This window comes from Rhinatrema bivittatum, chromosome 5, assembly GCF_901001135.1.
Source record: "Rhinatrema bivittatum chromosome 5, aRhiBiv1.1, whole genome shotgun sequence".
NCBI lineage: Eukaryota > Metazoa > Chordata > Amphibia > Gymnophiona > Rhinatrematidae > Rhinatrema > Rhinatrema bivittatum.
In genome coordinates, this window is record NC_042619.1 from 2,469,921 (window position 1) to 2,490,267 (window position 20,347).

General features: G+C 47.4%; 1 protein-coding gene across 1 annotated transcript in view; it reads left to right on the top strand.

Moving 5' to 3' along the window:
- DNHD1 (dynein heavy chain domain 1) overlaps positions 1–20,347 on the top strand; it is a 792,986-nt gene that overhangs the window by 690,239 nt on the left and 82,400 nt on the right. The window contains exon 36 of the mRNA XM_029601740.1: positions 5,031–5,209. Coding sequence (XP_029457600.1) covers positions 5,031–5,209 — 179 coding nt within the window. The remainder of the gene's footprint in view (positions 1–5,030; positions 5,210–20,347) is intronic.

The window sequence follows — 20,347 nt, forward strand, 5'->3', positions numbered from 1 at the left end:
AAACCCCCTCACCCTCCTTAATCCCCCCCCCCCCGACTTACCACAACTCCCTGGTGATGGAGCGAGGAGTGAGGACGCCATTTCTGCAATCCTTGGCGAGAAGCATGTGACGTCGGCGGCACGTCGAGTGACGCCGGCGTCACGTGATTCCCGGCTCGTTCGCGCCGGACGGCTCGTTCAGCCCAAAAAGAACTTTTGGCCAGCTTGAGGGGTTCAGGAGGCCCCCCCAAGCTGGCCAAAAGTTCTTTTTGGGCCGAACGAGCCGTCCGGCGCGAACTTGCCGGGAATCACGTGACGTCGCGTCTGAGTGACGCGGCGCCACGTGATTCCCGGCTCGTTCGCGCCGGACGGCTCGTTCGGCCCAAAAAGAACTTTTGGCCAGCTTGGGGGGGTCAGGAGGCCCCCCCAAGCTGGCCAAAAGTTCTTTTTGGGCCGAACGAGCCGTCCGGCGCGAACGAGCCGGGAATCACGTGACGCCGCGTCACTCGACGTGCCACCGACGTCACATGCTTCTCGCCAAGGATTGCAGAAATGACGTCCTCACTCCTCGCTCAATCACCAGGGAGTTGTGGTAAGTCTGGGGGGGGGATTAAGGAGGGTGAGGGGGTTTAAAATTTTTTTTTGCACATATGTACATATACCCAACTCATTGGATTTTTTTTATGTCCATATTGGCCGCAAGTGGGACCCCCTTTCGGACATAAAAAATATGAACATAAAATTTTGCTCTGCACATCCCTACTGGATTGTCCTCCATGATCTTCCATAAGAACATAAGAAATTGCCATGCTGGGTCAGACCATCAAGCCCAGCATCCTGTTTCCAACAGAGGCCAAACCAGGCCACAAGAACCTGGCAATTACCCAAACACTAAGAAGATCCCATGCTACTGATGCAATTAATAGCAGTGGCTATTCCCTAAGTAAACTTGATTAATAGCCGTTAATGGACTTCTCCTCCAAGAACTTATCCAAACCTTTTTTGAACCCAGCTACACTAACTGCACTAACCACATCCTCTGGCAACAAATTCCAGAACTTTATTGTGCGTTGAGTGAAAAAGAATTTTCTCCAATTAGTCTTAAATGTGCTACTTGCTAACTTCATGGAATGCCCCCGAGTCCTTCTATTATTCGAAAGTGTAAATAACTGAGTCAAATCTACTCGTTCAAGACCTTTCATGATCTTAAAGACCTCTATCATATCCCCCCTCAGCCGTCTCTTCTCCAAACTGAACAGCCCTAACCTCTTCAGGCTTTCCTCATAGGGGAGTTGTTCCATCCCCTTTATCATTTTGGTTGCCCTTCTCTGTACCTTCTCCATCGCAACTATATCTTTTTTGAGATGTGGGGAACAGAATTGTACACAGTATTCAAGGCATGGTCTCACCATGGAGCGATATAGAAGCATTATGACATTTTCCGTTTTATTCACCATTCCCTTCCTAATAATTCCTAACATTCTGTTTGCTTTTTTGACTGCTGCAGCACACTGAGCCGACAATTTTAAAGTATTATCCACTATGATGCCTAGATCTTTTTCCTGGGTGGTAGCTCCTAATATAGAACCTAACATCGTGTAACTACAGCAAGGGTTATTTTTCCCTATGTGCAACACCTTGCACTTGTCCACATTAAATTTCATCTGCCATTTGGATGCCCAATCTTCCAGTTTTGCAAGTTCTTCCTGTAATGTATCACAGTCTGCTTGTGATTTAACTACTCTGAATAATTTTGTATCATCTGCAAATTTGATTATCTCACTCATCGAATTCCTTTCCAGATCATTTATAAATATATTGAAGAGTAAGGGTCCCAATACAGATCCCTGAGGCACTCCACTGTTTACCCTTTTCCACTGAGAAAATTGACCATTTAATCCTACTCTCTGTTTCCTGTCTTTTACCGGTTTGTAATTCACGAAAGGACATACTGTTGCACTGGGAGTGGACCCTTGGACTGGTGCAGGGTTGGTACGGCCCTCCGGTCGGACCCGGAGAGCGCCTGCCACCAGGAGCCGGAGCACAGGAGGAGACAGAGGCTAGCTGGAGCTTTACCAATAGCAACCCAGGATTCCCTCAGGTTGAGCCCTTGGTTACCCGGGCCACCTGATCTTAGGTGGGCCTCGCAGGGTCTCCTAGAGATAAATTTCAAAGAAGTGCCCACCACAAACAAGGGTGCATGGTCGGTATTCAGATAAGGAAGTCTGGAGATCACAGGAGACCAGACTAGAGTGTCCGAATGTATAGCTAGAAGCACAAATCTGCTTCACTTTTTTGAAGGAGTTAATAAACATGTGGATAAAGGTGAACCGGTAGATATAGTATACTTGGATTTTCAGAACGCGTTTGACAAAGTTCCTCATGAGAGGCTTCTAGGAAAAGTAAAAAGTCATGGGATAGGTGGCAATGTCCCTTCGTGGATTGCAAACTGGTTAAAAGACAGGAAACAGAGAGTAGGATTAAATGGACAATTTTCTCAGTGGAAGGGAGTGGGCAGTGGAGTGCCTCAGGGATCTGTATTGGGACCCTTATTTTTCAATATATTTATAAATGATCTGGAAAGAAATACGACGAGTGAGATAATCAAATTTGCAGATGACACAAAATTGTTCAGAGTAGTTAAATCACAAGCAGATTGTGATAAACTGCAGGAAGACCTTGTGAGACTGGAAAATTGGGCATCCAAATGGCAGATGAAATTTAATGTGGACAAGTGCAAGGTGATGCATATAGGGAAAAATAACCCATGCTATAATTACACAATGTTGGGTTCCATATTAGGTGCTACAACCCAAGAAAGATCTAGGCATCATAGTGGAAAACACATTGAAATCATCGGTTCAGTGTGCTGCGGCAGTCAAAAAAGCAAACAGAATGTTAGGAATTATTAGAAAGGGAATGGTGAATAAAACAGAAAATGTCATAATGCCTCTGTATCGCTCCATGGTGAGACCGCACCTTGAAAACTGTGTACAATTCTTGATGCCGCATCTCAAAAAAGATATAATTGCGATGGAGAAGGTACAGAGAAGGGCTACCAAAATGATAAGGGGAATGGAACAGCTCCCCTATGAGGAAAGACTAAAGAGGTTAGGACTTTTCAGCTTGGAGAAGAGACGGCTGAGGGGAGATATGATAGAGGTGTTTAAAATCATGAGAGGTCTAGAACGGGTAGATGTGAATCGGTTATTTACTCTTTCGGATAGTAGAAAGACTAGGGGGCACTCCATGAAGTTAGCATGGGGCACATTTAAAACTAATCGGAGAAAGTTCTTTTTTACTCAACGCACAATTAAACTCTGGAATTTGTTGCCAGAGGATGTGGTTAGTGCAGTTAGTATAGCTGTGTTTAAAAAAGGATTGGATAAGTTCTTGGAGGAGAAGTCCATTACCTGCTATTAAGTTCACTTAGAGAATAGCCACTGCCATTAGCAATGGTTACATGGAATAGACTTAGTTTTTGGGTACTTGTCAGGTTCTTATGGCCTGGATTGGCCACTGTTGGAAACAGGATGCTGGGCTTGATGGACCCTTGGTCTGACCCAGTATGGCATTTTCTTATGTTCTTATGTTCTAAGGCCAGAGTCTATAAGCAGAATGGTCAGCCAGGCAGGGTCAGTAGCAAAGTCAGTCCAGACTTAGTGAGGTCAAGCAGGAGGTCGGGTTCCAGGTGGCAGACGAGAGTTGTCAGAACATTTTCCTGTGTGGTAGCTCCTAATATGGAACCTAACATAGTGTAACTACAGCAAGGGTTATTTTTCCCTATATGCAACACCTTGCACTTGTCCACATTAAATTTCAAAGTGTGTTTTTTGTTTGTATTAACAACCTGCTTTTCAGTTGTTAGGGATAATTCAGAAATCTTTAGCTCAGGTGATTTTTTACATATAAGCACATGGACTATGTTTGCTTTTAATGGAACCTCTCTGTTGGGATGCCCTAACTCTCTTGTTTCATTAGTATCCTTCAAGGATACATTTCTCTGAATCATGCACTGCTGAGCGACTGTCGGCTTTCCCCCTTGTTCTAGTTTAAAAGCTGCTCTAGCTCCTTTTTGAAAGTTAGTGCCAGCAGTTTGGTTCCACTCTGGTTAAGGTGGAGCCCATTCTGCTTGTTTCAATATTTTTCTTATTCCATATTTTACTCCTCTTTGTACTTTTTTCTAAACTCCTTAAAAATTGCCCAACCTGTGTGTGTATGAAAGTTCTCACACTGCTCCCCAGGGCTGGACTTATTATTACGTTGTAGTAGAGGGGTACCTGGGGGTGCTTACATGGAGAGAGTTACAAGTCAATATTCAAAGCCACTTAGTTGCATATCTCACTAGTTAGCCAGCTGAATAGTTAGTTTTGAATAACCCAGGACTTATCTGGCCATGTTTTCACCAGATAAGTAATTAGCTGGCTGAAAGTTAGCCAAATAAGTAATGGGGGTTTGGGGGCCATCCGGAGAGGGGTTGAGTTAGCCAAACAACTTAAGATGGGGCTGATAGCAGATCTAATATGATGCAGCCTGTAGCTGGTAATGTGGTGCTGATGACTTTAAATATAAGCAGCTTGTGTGGCCTAGTGACCTAATCACTGACTGCTTCCCTCCTCCACAACCTCAAAATCATGGGCCCTGCAAGGCTGAGCCTTCAGTCTCCCCCACAGATCCCACTGACACAATTTAAATTCCCAAGGTTGACTTGGTCCTCCCCACACCTACCCCCTGATTCAGTTCCAAGTTCAGCCTCCACCCCAAACCTAATCCTCCCAGACCTGTGAGAAATGTAAATCTTCAGCTTGGCTACCACAACCTGGCCCTGCCACTTTCTGTTTTGCCTTTTGACTGCTAAATCTGTGCAAGCAGTGATCTTGTGTGCACAGAAGTGGGAGATTTCAAACAAGGCAGATTTAATTACCAGCTGCCGATGTTAACCAGTTAAATCTTTTGAAAACTGAGTACATTGTTTGCAAGTAGACAGATTCACAGGTTGTGCTCAGACCTTTGCAGACTCCTCATTGCATGCTCTTGTTTTGATTTCCCAGTGTTGAATCCATCTTTCTTTAAGAATCTGCATGTGACTGATATGAGCATCAACCACTTAACGCTGGAGGAGCTGCTTCTAAAGAAGATTCTAGATTCTGAGATGCCAAGACTGCACAAACAGTGGTGGAAATTGGACCAAACCCACTTAGATCTCCAGGAGGAGCTGAGAAAGACAGAGGTAGGACATTTGCAGGAAGTATGAGATGCTGCACTGAAGTATGAAGAAGAAAGAAAGCAAGCTGCACAGCAAGATGAGAGATGAAAATGAGAAGAATGTTTAAGGGTTTAGCAACAATGTTTAATGCATATTAATGTGTTCAGCATATAGAGATCAAAGCTCCAAACACCATTTTGGGCAGAAGAACTAGCAATCCCAAAGAAGAAGAAGGAATTTTGGGGGGTCATCATCTCTGATGACCTCAAGGTAATCAGTCAGTTTGATAACACAGTTGGAAACATTATAGCTCTCAGGGCAGTGGGGATTGAACATGTAGCCTTGGGTGTTGAAGGGGAGGGGGGATCCTGTGGTAGAGCCACAGGAGCTCTGGCTCATTAATGACAAGAGGTGGGTAGCACCTTATAGACTAATCTGTTTATTTATTTAATAATTTTTATATACCGACTTCTCATGCGAGCATATCAAATTGGTTTACAGTAGTTAGCAATTAATCATTTAAAATTATTTGCATTTCCAAAGAAGAAAGAAGTAAATACATTATTTCATAATATAATTAACATAGCAAACTAAATAGTACGCTAAATAATCAAAATGTAAACACTTAGAGAGGTAGTATAGTAAGTGTAGAGATAGTATAATAAAAATAAAAATATCCATTACCTTGGCATTAAATCAGAAGTGTAAGATAATTATGCTAATAGCTCTTGGTAGGCTTGTTTAAAAAGCCAGGTTTTAATCCCCTTTTTAGATAATTTGATGTCAGCTTCTAGTCGTAATTCCTGTGGAATAGAGTTCCATAGAAGGGGTCCAGCAATAGAGAGAGATCTTTCTCTGACATTATTTAGGGGAGCAATTTTGGGGGAAGGAATTGGCAGCATCCCTGTTCCGGTTGATCTGGTGGTTCTTGAGGGGGTGTCGAAGTGAAGTGAAGAGGTTAGCCATTCAATTTTTTCATTGTATAGGGTTTGTGTATTAGTGATAAGATTTTATGCTGGGCCCTGTATTTGACCGGCAGCCAGTGAAGTTCTTTTAATATTGGGGTGATATGTTCAGATCTTCTAGTACCTGTCAAGAGTCTAGCTGCAGAGTTCTGCAGAAGTTGCAATGGTGAGTTACAGTAGTCTAATCTTGATAAGACAAGTGCCTGTAAGTCAGTTCTAAAGTCTATTGCAGCAGGAACTTTCAAGAATAGAGTCCATGTCATCAGATGCAGTTGACAAAGGGGACTTTGTCCTTGAAAACGCATGCCCCAATAACTTGATTAGTCTATAAGGTGTCACCTGCCTCTTGTCATTTTTTCTACACCAGACTCTCTGAAGATTTTCATTACATCTGGCTCATTAAGAATTGAGTAGGAAAAACCAAGCTAACTAGAGTGAAGGCAATCCACCTCCAGAGGCTCCCTATTGAACCAGCATTGGGTGTATCCCAAATTGAGGGTTGAATATAAGGAGCCCAAGGCTGTCACATTTTTGTTGGCCCAACAGATAGGGGTAGATTTTATAAATTTTCGCGAGCGCATACTTTTGTTCGCGCACCAGGCGCGAACAAACGTATGCTGGATTTTATAAGATACGCGTGTAGCCGCGCGTATCTTATAAAATCCGGGGTCGGCGTGCGCAAGGGGGTGCACATTTGTGCAACCTGCGCACACCGAGCCCAGCATGCGCTGCCTGTTCCCTCCGAGGCAGCTCCGATTTCGGAGCGGCCTCAGAGGGAACTTTCCTTCACCCTCCCTTCCCCTACCTAACCCACCCCCCCAACCCTATCTAAACCCCCCCCCCCCTTACCTCTGTTGCACGATTTACGCCTGCTAAAAGCAGGCGTAAATTTGCGCGCGCCAGCGGGCTGCTGGCGCGCCATCACCCGACCCAGGGGCTGGTCCTGAGGCCTCGACCACGCCCCTGGGCCGGCACCACGCCCCCGGGCCCGCCCCCGCAACGCCGCGTCATTCCGCAACGCCCCCCGACACACCCCTTTTACGAAGCCCCGGGACTTACGCGCGTCCCGGGGCTCTGCACATGCCGGCGGCCTATGCAAAATAGGTGCGTCGGCGCGCGAGGGCCCTGCGCGTATAAATCCGGCCGGATTTACGTGCGCAGGGCATTTAAAATCCGTCCCATAGGGTTTGCTCCATGATACCATGTTTGTCTGGCCCATTTCTGCTTGTTCCTGGTTTCTGTTCTCTTCTGGGTCCTTGGTTCCATTCCTGGGACCTACTCTATTTTGTATTTGTGCCTCCTGCCTATCTCCTGCCTTCACTTGATAAGTCCTGGCAGCCATTTCCATCCAAAGGCCCAGCCTGAGCGGAATGGTGGCTACTTCAAACAGAAAAAGCTGCTCCAGAGCTCGTGGCCCCTTTGAGGTACACCCCTGCCCAGGAAAGTTACCTCCACGCTGACCTAAATGGAGTTGGACCATGACAGCTTGGACCAGTCTAAACAGAGACACAACTAAAATGGATCAGCTCCCTGCAGAACCAAAATCCTTGAAAGACCTTTTGGAGGCAATACAAGGGATGTAAGCTTAGCTACATGCCTTACTGGGCTCTATTGCCTCCAAAGCTCTACTGCCCATCAGAGTGAGCAGTCCCAACTTGCCTTACCACTTCCAGAACCCCAATTGCAACTTTCCAAAAATTTTGGTGGAAACAGAAGCACGTTGCAGGGTTTCTTGCACTGTTGTTCCATCTTGCCCATGGGGAGAAAATGGGTGAGGTGGAACAACAGTGGGCCAAATTAAAAGGAGCTATTACAAAGACAACAAATCTATATGTTAGAAAAGTAAAGAAATCAATTTGTTTCTCAAAGGAAGTGGCTAAAAAAATAAAGGCAAAAAGAACAGTGTTCAGGACGTATAAAAGATCCCAAAAAGAGGAACACAGGGAAGAATATCTGGCAAAACTAAGGGAGGTGAAGAAAGAAATCAGGAAAGCAAAAGATCAAGTGGAAGAAAGGATTGCCAGATGACAAAATAGTTTTCAGATATATAAGAGAAAAAGAAAAGCCCAAAGTGGTAGAGTGAAATTGAAAGGTGACAAGGAGCAATGTGTAAAGACAGACGAAGTAATGACAGAAATATTAAACAAGTACTTCAGTTTGGTATTCACTAAAGAAGATCCTAGAGAAGAACCATTGCTGGTTGACAAGACTGTAGATTGGAATGGAGTAGACACAACTCCTTTTACAGAAGAAAATGTACGAGAAGAGCTAGGAAAACTGAAAATGGACAAAGCCAAGGGGCCAGTTGAGGGGTACATTCCAGGATGCTGTTGGAACTCAGAGATATCCTGGTGGTCCGCTGAAAGACCATTCAATAAATCTCTGGAAATGGGTGTGGTGCCGCTTGTTTGGAAAAGAGCAGTTGTGGTCCCGCTTCATAACAGTGGTAGCAGAGAGGAGGCTGGAAACTAATGCAGTTAGCCTCACCTATGTGGTATGAAAATTAATGGAGACTGCTGAAAGAAGTGGTAGTGAACTATCTAAAATCCGGTAAGTTGCTGGACCTGAGGCAGCCTGCTTTCACCAGGGGAAGGTCCTGTCAGACAAATCTGATTGATTTCCTTTTGTTGGGTGACTAGAAAATTGGATCGAGGAAGAGTGTTCAATGTGATCTACTTCGATTTCAGCAAAGCTTTTGATACGGTCTTGTATATGTGAATAAAATAAGAAGCTTGGGAGTGAGCGCCAAGGTGGTGGCCTGGATTACAAACTGGTTGATAGACAGAAGACAGTGGGTGATGGTAAATGGAACCTACTCTGAAGAGAGAAGGGTGTTAAGTGGAGCGCCACGGGGATCGGTGTTGGGACTGGTTCTGTTCATTATCTTTGTGAGCAACATTGCAGAAGGCATAGAAGATAAAGTTTGTCTCTTTGCAGTTGATACTAAGATCTGCAACAGAGTGAACACGCCTGAAGTAGTAGAGAAAATGAAAAGTGATTTAAGAAAGCTTGAAGAGCGATTAAGATTTGGCAGCTGGGATTCAACACTAAAAAGTGCAGAGTCATGCATCAGGGATGCGGCAATCGAAAAGAGCTGTATATGATCATGGTAAAAGACTGATGGGCACATACCAAGAGAGGGATCTTGGGGTGATAGTGTTTGTTGATCTGAGGATGGTGAAACAATTTTATTTATTTTATTTATTTAATCATTTTTATATACCGATGTTTCATGAGAACATATCAAATCGGTTTACATTAGCTAACAAATATTAATTTAAAAATATTTGCATTTACAAAAAGAAAAGGAAGTACATACATAGTTTCATAATATAAATAAAAATAAAATAGTAAACTAAATAATCATAAATTTAGACTGAGTAGCAGTATAGTAAGAGAGGAATAACCAGGAAGAAAAAAAGAGGTGCTAATGCTCTTCTACAGATCCTTGGTGAGGTCTCATCTGGAGTACTGTGTTCAATTCTGGAGCCTGTATCTCAAAAAGGATAGACACAGGATGGATTTGGTCAAGAGAAAGGTGACCAAAATGGTGTGGGGTAAATATATGAAGACTTATGAGGAGAGGCTGAAAGATCTAAATATGTATACCATGGAAAAGAGGAGATGCAGGGGAGATATGACACAGACATTCAGATACCTAAGAACATAAGAAATTGCCATGCTGGGTAAGACCAAGAGTCCATCAAGCCCAGCATCCTGTTTCCAACAGAGACCAAACCAAGCCACAAGAACCTGGCAATTACCCAAAAACCAAGAAGATCCCATGCTACTGATGCAATTAATATCAGTGGCTATTCCCTAAGTAAACTTGATTAATATCAGTTAATGGACTTCTCCTCCAAGAACGTATCCAAACCTTTTTTGAACCCAGCTACACTAACTGCACTAACCACATCCTCTGGCAACAAATTCTAGAGCTTAATTGTGCGTTGAGTAAAAAAGAATTTTCTCCGATTAGTCTTAAATGTGCTACTTGCTAACTTCATGGAATGCCCCCTAGTCCTTCTATTATTCGAAAGTGTAAATAACTGATTCACATCTACTCATTCAAGACCTCACATGATCTTAAAGACCTCTATCATATCCCCCCTCAGCCGTCTCTTCTCCAAGCTGAACAGCCCCAACCTCTTCAGCCTTTCCTCATAGGGGAGCTGTTCCATCCCCTTTATCATTTTGGTTGCCCTTCTCTGTACCTTCTCCATCGCAACTATATCTTTTTTAAGATGCGGTGACCAGAATTGTACACAGTATTCAAGGTGCGGTCTCACCATGGAGCAATACAGAGGCATTATGACATTTTCTGTTTTATTAACCTTAATCTTCCTAATAATTCCTAACATTCTGTTTGCTTTTCTGACTGCTGAAGCACACTGAGCCGACGATTTTAAAGTATTATCCACTATGATGCCTAGATCTTTTTCCTGGGTGGTAGCTCCTAAAATGGAACCTAACATCGTGTAACTACAGCAAGGGTTATTTTTCCCTATATGCAACACCTTGCACTTGTCCACATTAAATTTCATCTGCCATTTGGATGCCCAATCTTCAAGTCTTGCAAGGTCCTCCTGTAATGTTTCACAGTCCACTTGTGATTTAACTACTCTGAATAATTTTGTATCATCCGCAAATTTGATAACCTTACTCCTCGTATTCCTTTCTAGATCATTTATATATATTGAAAAGCACTGGTCCAAGTACAGATCCCTGAAGCACTCCACTGTTTACCCTTTTCCACTGAGAAAATTGACCATTTAATCCTACTCTCTGTCTTTTAACCAGTTTGTAATCCACAAAAGGACATCGCCTCCTATTCCATGACTTTTTAATTTTCGTAGAAGCCTCTCTTGAGGAACTTTGTCAAATGCCTTCTGAAAATCCAAATATACTACATCTACCAGTTCACCTTTAACCACATGTTTATTAACCCCTTCAAAAAAATGAAGCAGATTGGTTAGGCAAGATTTCCCTTGGGTAAAGCCATGTTGATTGTGTTCCATTAAACCATGTCTTTCTATATGCTCTACGATTTTGATCTTGAGAATAGTTTCCACTATTTTTCCCGGCACTGAAGTCAGGCTCACTGGTCTATAGTTACCCAGATCACCCTTGGAGTCTTTTTTAAATATTGGGATTACATTGGCCACCCTCCAGTCTTCAGCTACAATGGATGATTTTAATGATAGGTTACAAATGTTAACTAATAGATCAGAAATTTCATTTTTGAGTTCCTTCAGTACCCTAGAATTCATACCATCCAGTCCAGGTGATTTGCTACTCTTTAATTTGTCAGTCTGGCCTACTACATCTTCCAATTTCACAGTGATTTTGTTCAGTTCGTCTGAGTCATCACCCCTGAAAACCATCTCCGGAACTGGTATCTCCCCAACAGCCTCATTAATAAACACGGAAGCAAAGAATTCATTTAGTCTTTCTGCAATGGCCTTATCTTCCCTAAGAGCCCCTTTAACCCCTCGGTCATCCAATGGTCCAACCGACTCCCTCACAGGTTTTTTTGCTTCAGATATATTTTTAAAAGTTTTTATTATGAGTTTTTGCCTCCATGGCCAACTTCATTTCAAATTCTCTCCTCGCCTGTCTTATCAATGTTTTACACTTAACTTGACAATGCTTATGTTTTATCCTATTTTCTTCAGATGGATCCTTCTTCCAATTTTTGAACCATGTTTTTTTTGGCTAAAATTGTTGCGATTCCGGGCCGCCCCCGGAATCGCCACTCACCGGCTCGCAGGTTGGCGCGGATCCCGCGCTCCCCAGGGCCCCGGGGACGCCGCCGACCGCAGGCCCGGCGTTCCCCCAGCTCGCCCGGGCCTACAGCCGCTTCTGCTGCCGCTCCCCTGCCTCGCCGGAGCAGCCGGCGCCTCGCAGCGCTAAGCCCCGCCCCCTAGACGCACGCGCGCGTCTCTTTTGATTATTTAAAGGGGCCAGCGCGGGAAAGCCTTGGGGACGCCCCTGATGATGTCAGACGCCTCCAGGGTACTTAAACCCTGCAGCCAGGCCTAATCGTCGCCTTGCAACGAGGTTCCCAGGCTTGCTCCTGTCTCCAGTTGCTGCGTTCCTGCTGTCTCGGCTTCCACTTGGTTCCTGACTCGGATTGGCATACGTTTCTTCTTGGCTTCTGACCCCGGACTGGTAATTGGATTTCTTCTGGCTTCTGACCTCGGACCGGCTTCCGTTGACCCCCTGGCTTCCGACCCCAGACCGGCTTACGTGGATTCTCTGGCTTCTGACCCCGAACCGGCTTACGTGGATTCTCTGGCTTCTGACCTCGGACTGGCTGACGGTGATCCATCGGTTCCTGACTCCGGATTGGCGAGCAAAGACCCTTCGACACTCAACCTTGGACTGCAGCGGACCAGGCCCCCATGGGCCCTCCTAAGTCCCAGCGGCCGGGTTCCTACGGGCTCCTCCTGGGGGGACTCCGGCTTCCAGGGTGAATCTCCTAAGTCCCAGCGGCCGAACTCCTACGAGCTCCTCTCGGGGGAGGATCGGCTTCCAGGGCGAAGGTTCTCTCAGCACAGTGCCAGCGCCTTCATCACTGCCTTCCTCGCCAGAGCTCTTGGTCGCATAGAGCTCCCAGGATTCCACCTTCGACCAGCCACTAGTCTGTCAGCTCCGCCTCCCGGTCGGGGTCGCTGCTACAAACATCTACAGCAGCTCCTCTTCTGGCTCCGATCGGCCCAAGGGTCCACGAATCCAACAAAAATAGCCTCTTTTACCTCACCTTTTAACCATGACGGTAATCGTTTTGCCTTTTCCACCTTTCTTAATGCGTGGAATACATATGGACTGCGCCTCTAGGATTGTATTTTTAAACAATGTCTAAGCCTGTTGAACACTTTTAACCTTTGCAGCTGCACCTTTCAGTTTTTTTCTAACTATTTTCCTCATTTTATCAAAGTTTTCCTTTTTGAAAGTTTAGTGTTAGAGCTGCAGATTTACTTATTGCCCCCCTTCCAGTTATTAGTTTCAATTTGATCATGTTATGATCACTGTTGCCAAGTGGCCCCACCACAGTTACCTCTCTCACCAAATCCTGCGCTCCACTAAGAATTAAATCTAAAATAGCTCCCTGTTGGTTGTTGCCTGAATGTAAATCTTGTATCCACTTTTTCCCCTGCCGTACAAGCAGAGAGCAGCACTGTATATGTATTCATAGTGATGTATCAGGCTTAATTGGTTTAGGGTAGTAACCGCCATAATAAACAAGCTACCCCCACGCTTGTTGTTTACCCAGATTATGAAGTTTAGTCCTTGTTGGTGTTGTCTGAAACCAACAAACAGCCCATCAAATAAAATGAGTCTAATACATAAAAATCGTCAGCTTCAACCAGAAATCATAAAATCTAACTAATTCTAAAATGCTGAAATAAAGTATTAATATAGCTCTTAAAATGATTTTAGGAGGTATCAAACGCTTGCTTAAATAGCTGTGCTGTAATATTCTAAGTTTAATATAATTGGAATCTAGATGGATATCTAGGGGCAGTGAATTCCATAAAAATGAATCTGATATATAAAGGTGATACATTTGTTTACCTTATAACCATATCGTAGGCAGGGGTGGAAGCCTCAAAAACGCCTTATCAGTCAATGAACGCTAACTTGATTGGGCTCTGACCAGAACCTTAACAATGAGGCCAATAATTTTGAATTTAATCTGACCTGTGATTTGAAGCCAGTGTAATTTGATAAGGAGCAGATAAACTTGATCAGAGTTTTATTACTATGAAAATTAATTTTGAACCAGTTGTAAGCATTTGATGAAACCCAGTTTAAGTCCCACAAAAAGAGTATTGCACTAAGAGCACTAGAGTATAGATAAAGGTTTGCAAAGCTTGTGACTCCAGGAGATTTAGCTTGTAAATTAAAGTCCCCCATTTCCAACAAACAGGGGTATTTCAAAGAGAAACCTAAAATAGTTTGCAAAATGGAATGAGTTTGGGTCTGTAAGAAGCCCGGAGGGCAGTACCATAAAGAAACATAAATAGGGTCCTGACATTCAAATTTTATCAAAATACTTCACAAGCAGTAATTTTATCTATAAAAATTCTTTTCACAGGTAGAGAATCAGGAAAATTAATAGCTAGCCCCCTCCTTTTTACCCAGCCTATGACACGTATGCATAGCATATCCCTTAGTGCATACTTGGGAAATAGCTGCCAAGGTTCAGCCCCCTATCAACAATCAAATGCATTTCAAAAAACAGCTTTTATTTTAATGAAACACCTGACACAGGTGCTGGAGTTTCATTGTAAAAAGAATCCACAATTTCTTCTCATCGTTTTTTAATATCAAACAGGCTGGCAATGATTTTGATGTAAGCTTTTTTGAAAAGAACTGGACGAAATGATTGGATAGCTCTGTAATGTCATTATGTTCAGTTCTTTTGAAAAAAGCTTCCGTCGAAATCGTTGCAAGTGTTATGGTCGTGGACCCTTGGGCCGGTTGGGACAGTGGAGGGTATGCTATGGAAGACCACAGCAAACGTCCCAGCCAGGAGGCAGCTCGGAAGAGACTCTGAGGAGGCTTCACCACTGGAAGTCCGAGGTCCCCCAAGGAGGAGCCCATAGGGATCCGGACCTCTTGAACTTAGGTGGAGTCCTATGTGACCAAGGACCCAGGCAGCGATTGAAGAGATGGACGAGGACTGGACCCAGGTAGATGAAGAGTCTTCACCCTCGGAAGCCCATGGCTCCCCCGGGAGGAGCCCGTGAGAGCCCAAGCCACTGGGACTTAGGAGAATCCTCTGGGCCAGCAAGTACCGGATATGAGAAATGAGGAAGGAGCCGAAGTCGGAGTCCAGGAGCAAAGCCGGGTCGGGAGCCAGGAGTCAGAGATTCGCATTAAGGCCAAGGTCGAAGCAGAGGACGGAGTCGTGGACGGAGCCAGGTCGGAAGCCAGAAGGTCAGAAGTCAATACCAAGCCAGGAACGGAAGCCGGAGACGAAGTCGTGGAATGGAGCCAGGTCAGAAGCCGGGAGTCAGACGTCGATACCAAAACCAAGGGGCGGAAGCAGGAGACAAGTTTAGGAAGCAAGCCTGGTCGAAGACAGAAGCAATCCGAGCGTTGCAGCAACTAGCAGTCAGGAAAACCTGAGGAACCTCGTTGCAAGGCGAGGATCCCATCCCAGCTGCAGGGTAATATACCCTGCAGCATCTGATGTCATCCTAGGAGCTGTCCTTGGTTTCCCGCGCTGGCCCCTTTAAGACTGGAGCCCCTGCGCGTGCGCCTAGGGGGCGGGGCCAGCGACGGGGAGTCAGCGGCGTCTCCCTCGCAGTGGGGACACCGCGGCAGGCCACGGAACAGGCCGAGGAGGCCAGAGACGGACTCGTGCGGGCCAGGCCAGCCCCAAGGTAGGTGGAGGGACCAGGGCATGGCCCGGTCCCGCAACAGTACCCCCCCTCCTACGCCCCCTCCCTGGGGGCCTGGGTTTGCCTGGGTAGTCCAGATGGAACTGATGGAGAAGGCCTTTGTCCAGGAATTTGACAGCGGGCTCCCAGGAATTCTCTTCGGGACCATAACCCTCCCAAGAGAGAAGGTACTCCCAACACCTGCAATGAAACCGTACATCAAGCGCATCTTTAACCTGATAGATGGCGTCCTCCAGCGCCTCAGGCGTGGCAGGTGTAGGCGACTTCTTGTGATAAGAAGAGAGGACCAAGGGTTTCAACAAGGAAACGTGGAAGACGTTGTGGATCCTGAAGGCGATAGGAGCCTGCCCCAATCCTGTCTTTAACCGCAAAAGGGCCAATATACTTAGGAGCCAACTGCATCGAAGGAAGCCGTAAGTGGAGGTATTTAGTACTCAGCCATACCTTCTCTCCGGGAAGGAACACTGGGGCTGGTCGTCGCAAACGATCAGCCATTTTCTTCATAATAACCGCTGCGCGCTAGAGTCTCTCCCGGGTGGATTGCCAGATCTGGCGTAACAGTCGGGCGGTGGTTTGTACAGTTGGAGACGGCACATCTACTGGTAATGGCAAAGGAGGCTGCAGGCATCTGCCGTAAACCGTGTAGAAGGGGGACTTGCCAGTGGAAGAGTGCTTGTGATGATTATAAGAGAAATCTGCGCGTGGGAGCAGAGCCACCCAGTCATCTTGCAGGTCTCCCACGAAGGAACGTAGAAACGTCTTCAAGGTCCGGTTTACACGTTCTACCTGACCGTTGGCTTGGGGATGGAAGGCGGTGGTGAAGTCAAGTTGGACCCCGAACTTCTCACACATTGCCCGCCAATACTTCGCCGTAAACTGAGAGCCCCTATCTGAGGCGATGTGTAGGGGGAGCCCATGAAGGCGAAAGATGTGCCGCGTAAACAAGTTCTCCAGTTCAGGCGCTGAGGGCAGTTTGGGGAGAGGCACAAAGTGGGCCATCTTTGAAAATCTATCTATGACAACCCAAATCACCATTTTCCCCTCTGAAGCTGGCAGGTCTACAATAAAGTCCGTAGATTAGTGAGTCCATGGTTCCGCGGGGACCGGCAGAGGCTGAAGAAGACCCCAGGGGCGGCCGATGGGAGTCTTCTGTTGGACGCAGGTCGGGCAAGAGTTAACGTAGAGGCGAACATCCCTCTTAAACTGGGGCCACCAGTAATACTCCGAGAGTAATTCCTGGGTCCTGGTCACTCCCGGATGGCCGGCTGTTAGGGAATCGTGTGCCCAGGAAAGAACCTTTCTCCGCAGTCGGAGGGGTACCACAGTTCTCCCCATCAAGACCGTGTTGGAGGCTGCGAGGAGCACCTTGGCTGGATCAAGGATGTACTGAGGTGGCTCTGGAATATCCTCCATTTCTGCTGTACGGGAGAGAGCATCCGCCCGAACATTCTTATTGGCCGGCCGGTAGCGGAGGAGGAAATCAAAGCGGCTGAAAAAGAGAGACCACCTAGCCTGTCGGGGATTAAGGCGCTGGGCACGGCATAAGTACTCCAGGTTTTTATGGTCTGTGTATACAACCACTGGCTGTTGGGCCCCCTCCAACCATTGGCACCACTCTTCGAACGCCAATTTGATGGCTAGTAATTCTATATCTCCTATTCCATAGTTCTTTTCTGCCGGCGAGAATTTCCGTGAGAAGTAGGAGCAGGGCAGGAGCTTTCCCCCTGGAGATAATAGGCTTAGAACGGCCCCGACAGCAATGTTGGAGACGTCTACTTCCACGACGAACTGTCGTTGGGGATCGGGGTGCCGTAGGCATGTGTCCTGGAGAAATGCCTCCTTCAGTTTCTGGAAGGCCTGTATGGCTGCCACTGGCCAGTTCTTTGCTTCGGATCCCTTCTTGGTAAGGGCCGTTAAGGGTGCCACCATCTGGGAGTAATGTGGAATAAACTGCTGGTAGAAGTTGGCGAACCCGAGGAACCTCTGCAGCGCCTTGACCCCCCACCGGCTGAGGCCAATCCTTGATGGCAGCGACCGTCTCTGGATCCATATGGAACCCCGTAGAGGACACGATGTAGCTCAGGAAGGGTAACGATTCCTGTTCGAATAAACATTTCTCGAACTTTGCGTAAAGCTGATTATCTCATAACTTCTGTAACACCCGACGAACATCCTGGCGGTGTGTCTGTAGCTCCTTGGAGTAAATGAGCACGTCATCTAGATAAACAATTACTGAGGTGTGTAACATCTCCCGTAGAACCTCGTTCATGAGGTTCTGAAACACTGCGGGGGCATTGCAGAGACCGAAGGGCATGACCCGGTATTCATAGTGTCCGTCCCTTGTATTAAATGCGGTCTTCCACTCATCTCCCGGACGAATTCTCACTAGGTTATATGCTCCGCAAAGGTCTAGCTTGGTAAATATCCTGGCCCCCTGCAGTCGGTCCAAGAGTTCCGGGATCAAGGGCAGAGGGTACCGGTCCTGCCGGGTAATGCTGTTCAAGCCACGGTAATCTATGCAGGGTTGGAGGGACCAGTCTTTCTTCGCTACGAAGAAGAAACCTGCCCCGGCTGGAGACGTAGACGGTCGGATGAACCCCCGATCCAGGTTTTCCCGGATGTATGCCAACATGGCTTGAGTCTCCGGGAGGGACAACGCATAGACCCATCCTCGTGGCGGTGTGGTACCTGGGAGCAGGTTGATTGCACAGTCAAAGGGACGGTGCTCCGGGAGGATCTCAGCCTTCTCTTTGGAGAACACATCGAGATAATCCTGATAGTGAGGTGGCAGACCCAGAGTCGATGTTAAGAGGGGAATCGGTGGCCGAGTAACTGTGGCTAGGCAGGAATCAAAGCACGCAGGTCCGCAGGATGCCACTTGAAGGGAATCCCACGCAATTACGGGTGAGTGCTTCCGAAGCCAAGGTAGGCCCAGGATGACCGGTGCATGGACTTCTCTAAAATGAAGAAGGAGATCTCCTCCTGATGCAGAATGCCCTTGCGTAGGACGAGAGGCTTGGTGCGGGTGGTGATGGCGCCAGGAAAGATTCTCTCCTGAATGGAGGACACGCGGAGAGGGGGTTGTTGGTGTTGAACTCCGATCTGGAGTTGCTGAACCAGATCTTGAAGCATGAAGTTACCCCCGCTCCGGAGTCGATCAAGGCTTCTGTTTCGAACTCTCCCTCCGGGAGAAGTAGGGTCACCGGCACCAAGCACGGGGAGTTAGAAGTGGTGTGACCTAGGGTTAGCTCCCCGACCGCCCCTAGGTCCAAACGTTTCCCGGACGTTCATTACAATGGGCAAGGAAATGGCCCTTGCCACCACAGTACAGGCATAGGCCCAGCGACTGGCGTCTCCTTCTTTCTTCTTGGGAGATGGGTCCCCGACCCACCTGCATGGGCTCAATGTCTTGGGCCCCTGAAGAAACAGTCGGAGAACTCCCGCTGCGGGAAGGAGCAGATCCAAAAGGCCCCGGCCTATGAGTCGGCCTCTTTTCTCGAAACCGGCGCTGAATGCGGCGGTCCACACGGCCTGCGAGATCAATCAGAGCGTCCAGATCATCAGGGAGGTCTCGGGCCACCAATTCATCTTGCAGCTTTGGGGAGAGACTCTCCAGCAAAATGCCGTGCAGGCTGTCGCTCACCCAATTTAGTTCGGCGGCGAGAGTCTGGAACTCCACGGCATGTTCTGCCAGAGGCCGGTTCCCCTGGTGTAACTGGAGTAACTCTGAGGCAGCAATAGACTTGCGGGAGGCTTCGTCAAAGACCCGCCTAAAGACAGAGACGAAGTGCACCAGGTTGTCCAGGTGAGGATCTTGATGCTCCAAAAGATTGGAGGCCCATGCCAGGGGTCTCCCGTCCAACAGAGAAATAATGAAACTTGTCTTGACCCGGTCAGTCGGAAACTGAAGCGGAAGCAGGTTGAAGCGAATGTAGCATTGGCTCAGGAACCCTCGGCACAGTTTCGCGTCCCCTGAATACCGCGAAGGTACTGGCATCTGGATGGGGGCTGTAGCTGTGGAAGTGGCCCCGGTTCCTGGTACCGTGGGGCTGCTAGCCGTGGTTCTGCCGAACCGGTCGGCTAACCCCTGTACAGTTGCCGTCAGAGCGTCGAGGCAGGTCTGCTGCTGTTGCAGCCTCTGGGCAATACCCGGAATGGCTTTCAGGCCGGCAAGGTCCGCCGGGTCCATGGCCTTGTAAACTGTTATGTTCGTGGACCCTTGGGCCGGTTGGGACAGTGGAGGGTATGCTATGGAAGACCACAGCAAGCATCCCAGCCGGGAGGCAGCTCGGAAGAGACTCTGAGGAGGCTTGACCACTGGAAGTCCGAGGTCCCCCCAGGAGGAGCCCATAGGGACCCGGACCTCTTGGACTTAGGTGGAGTCCTATGCGACCAAGGACCCAGGCAGCGATTGAAGAGACGAGGACTGGACCCAGGTAGATGAAGAGTCTTCACCCTCGGAAGCCCATGGCTCCCCCGGGAGGAGCCCGTGAGAGCCCAAGCCGCTGGGACTTAGGAGAATCCTCTGGGCCAGCAAGTACTGGATACGAGAGGTGAGGAAGGAGCCAAAGTCGGAGTCCAGGAGCAAAGCCGGGTCGGGAGCCAGGAGTCAGAGATTCGCACTAAGGCCAAGGACGAAGCAGAGGACGGAGTCGTGGATGGAGCCGGGTCAGAAGCCAGAAGGTCAGAAGTCAATACCAAGCCAGGAACGGAAGCCGGAGATGAAGTCGTGGAACGGAGCCAGGTCAGAAGCCGGGAGTCAGACGTTGATACCAAAACCAAGG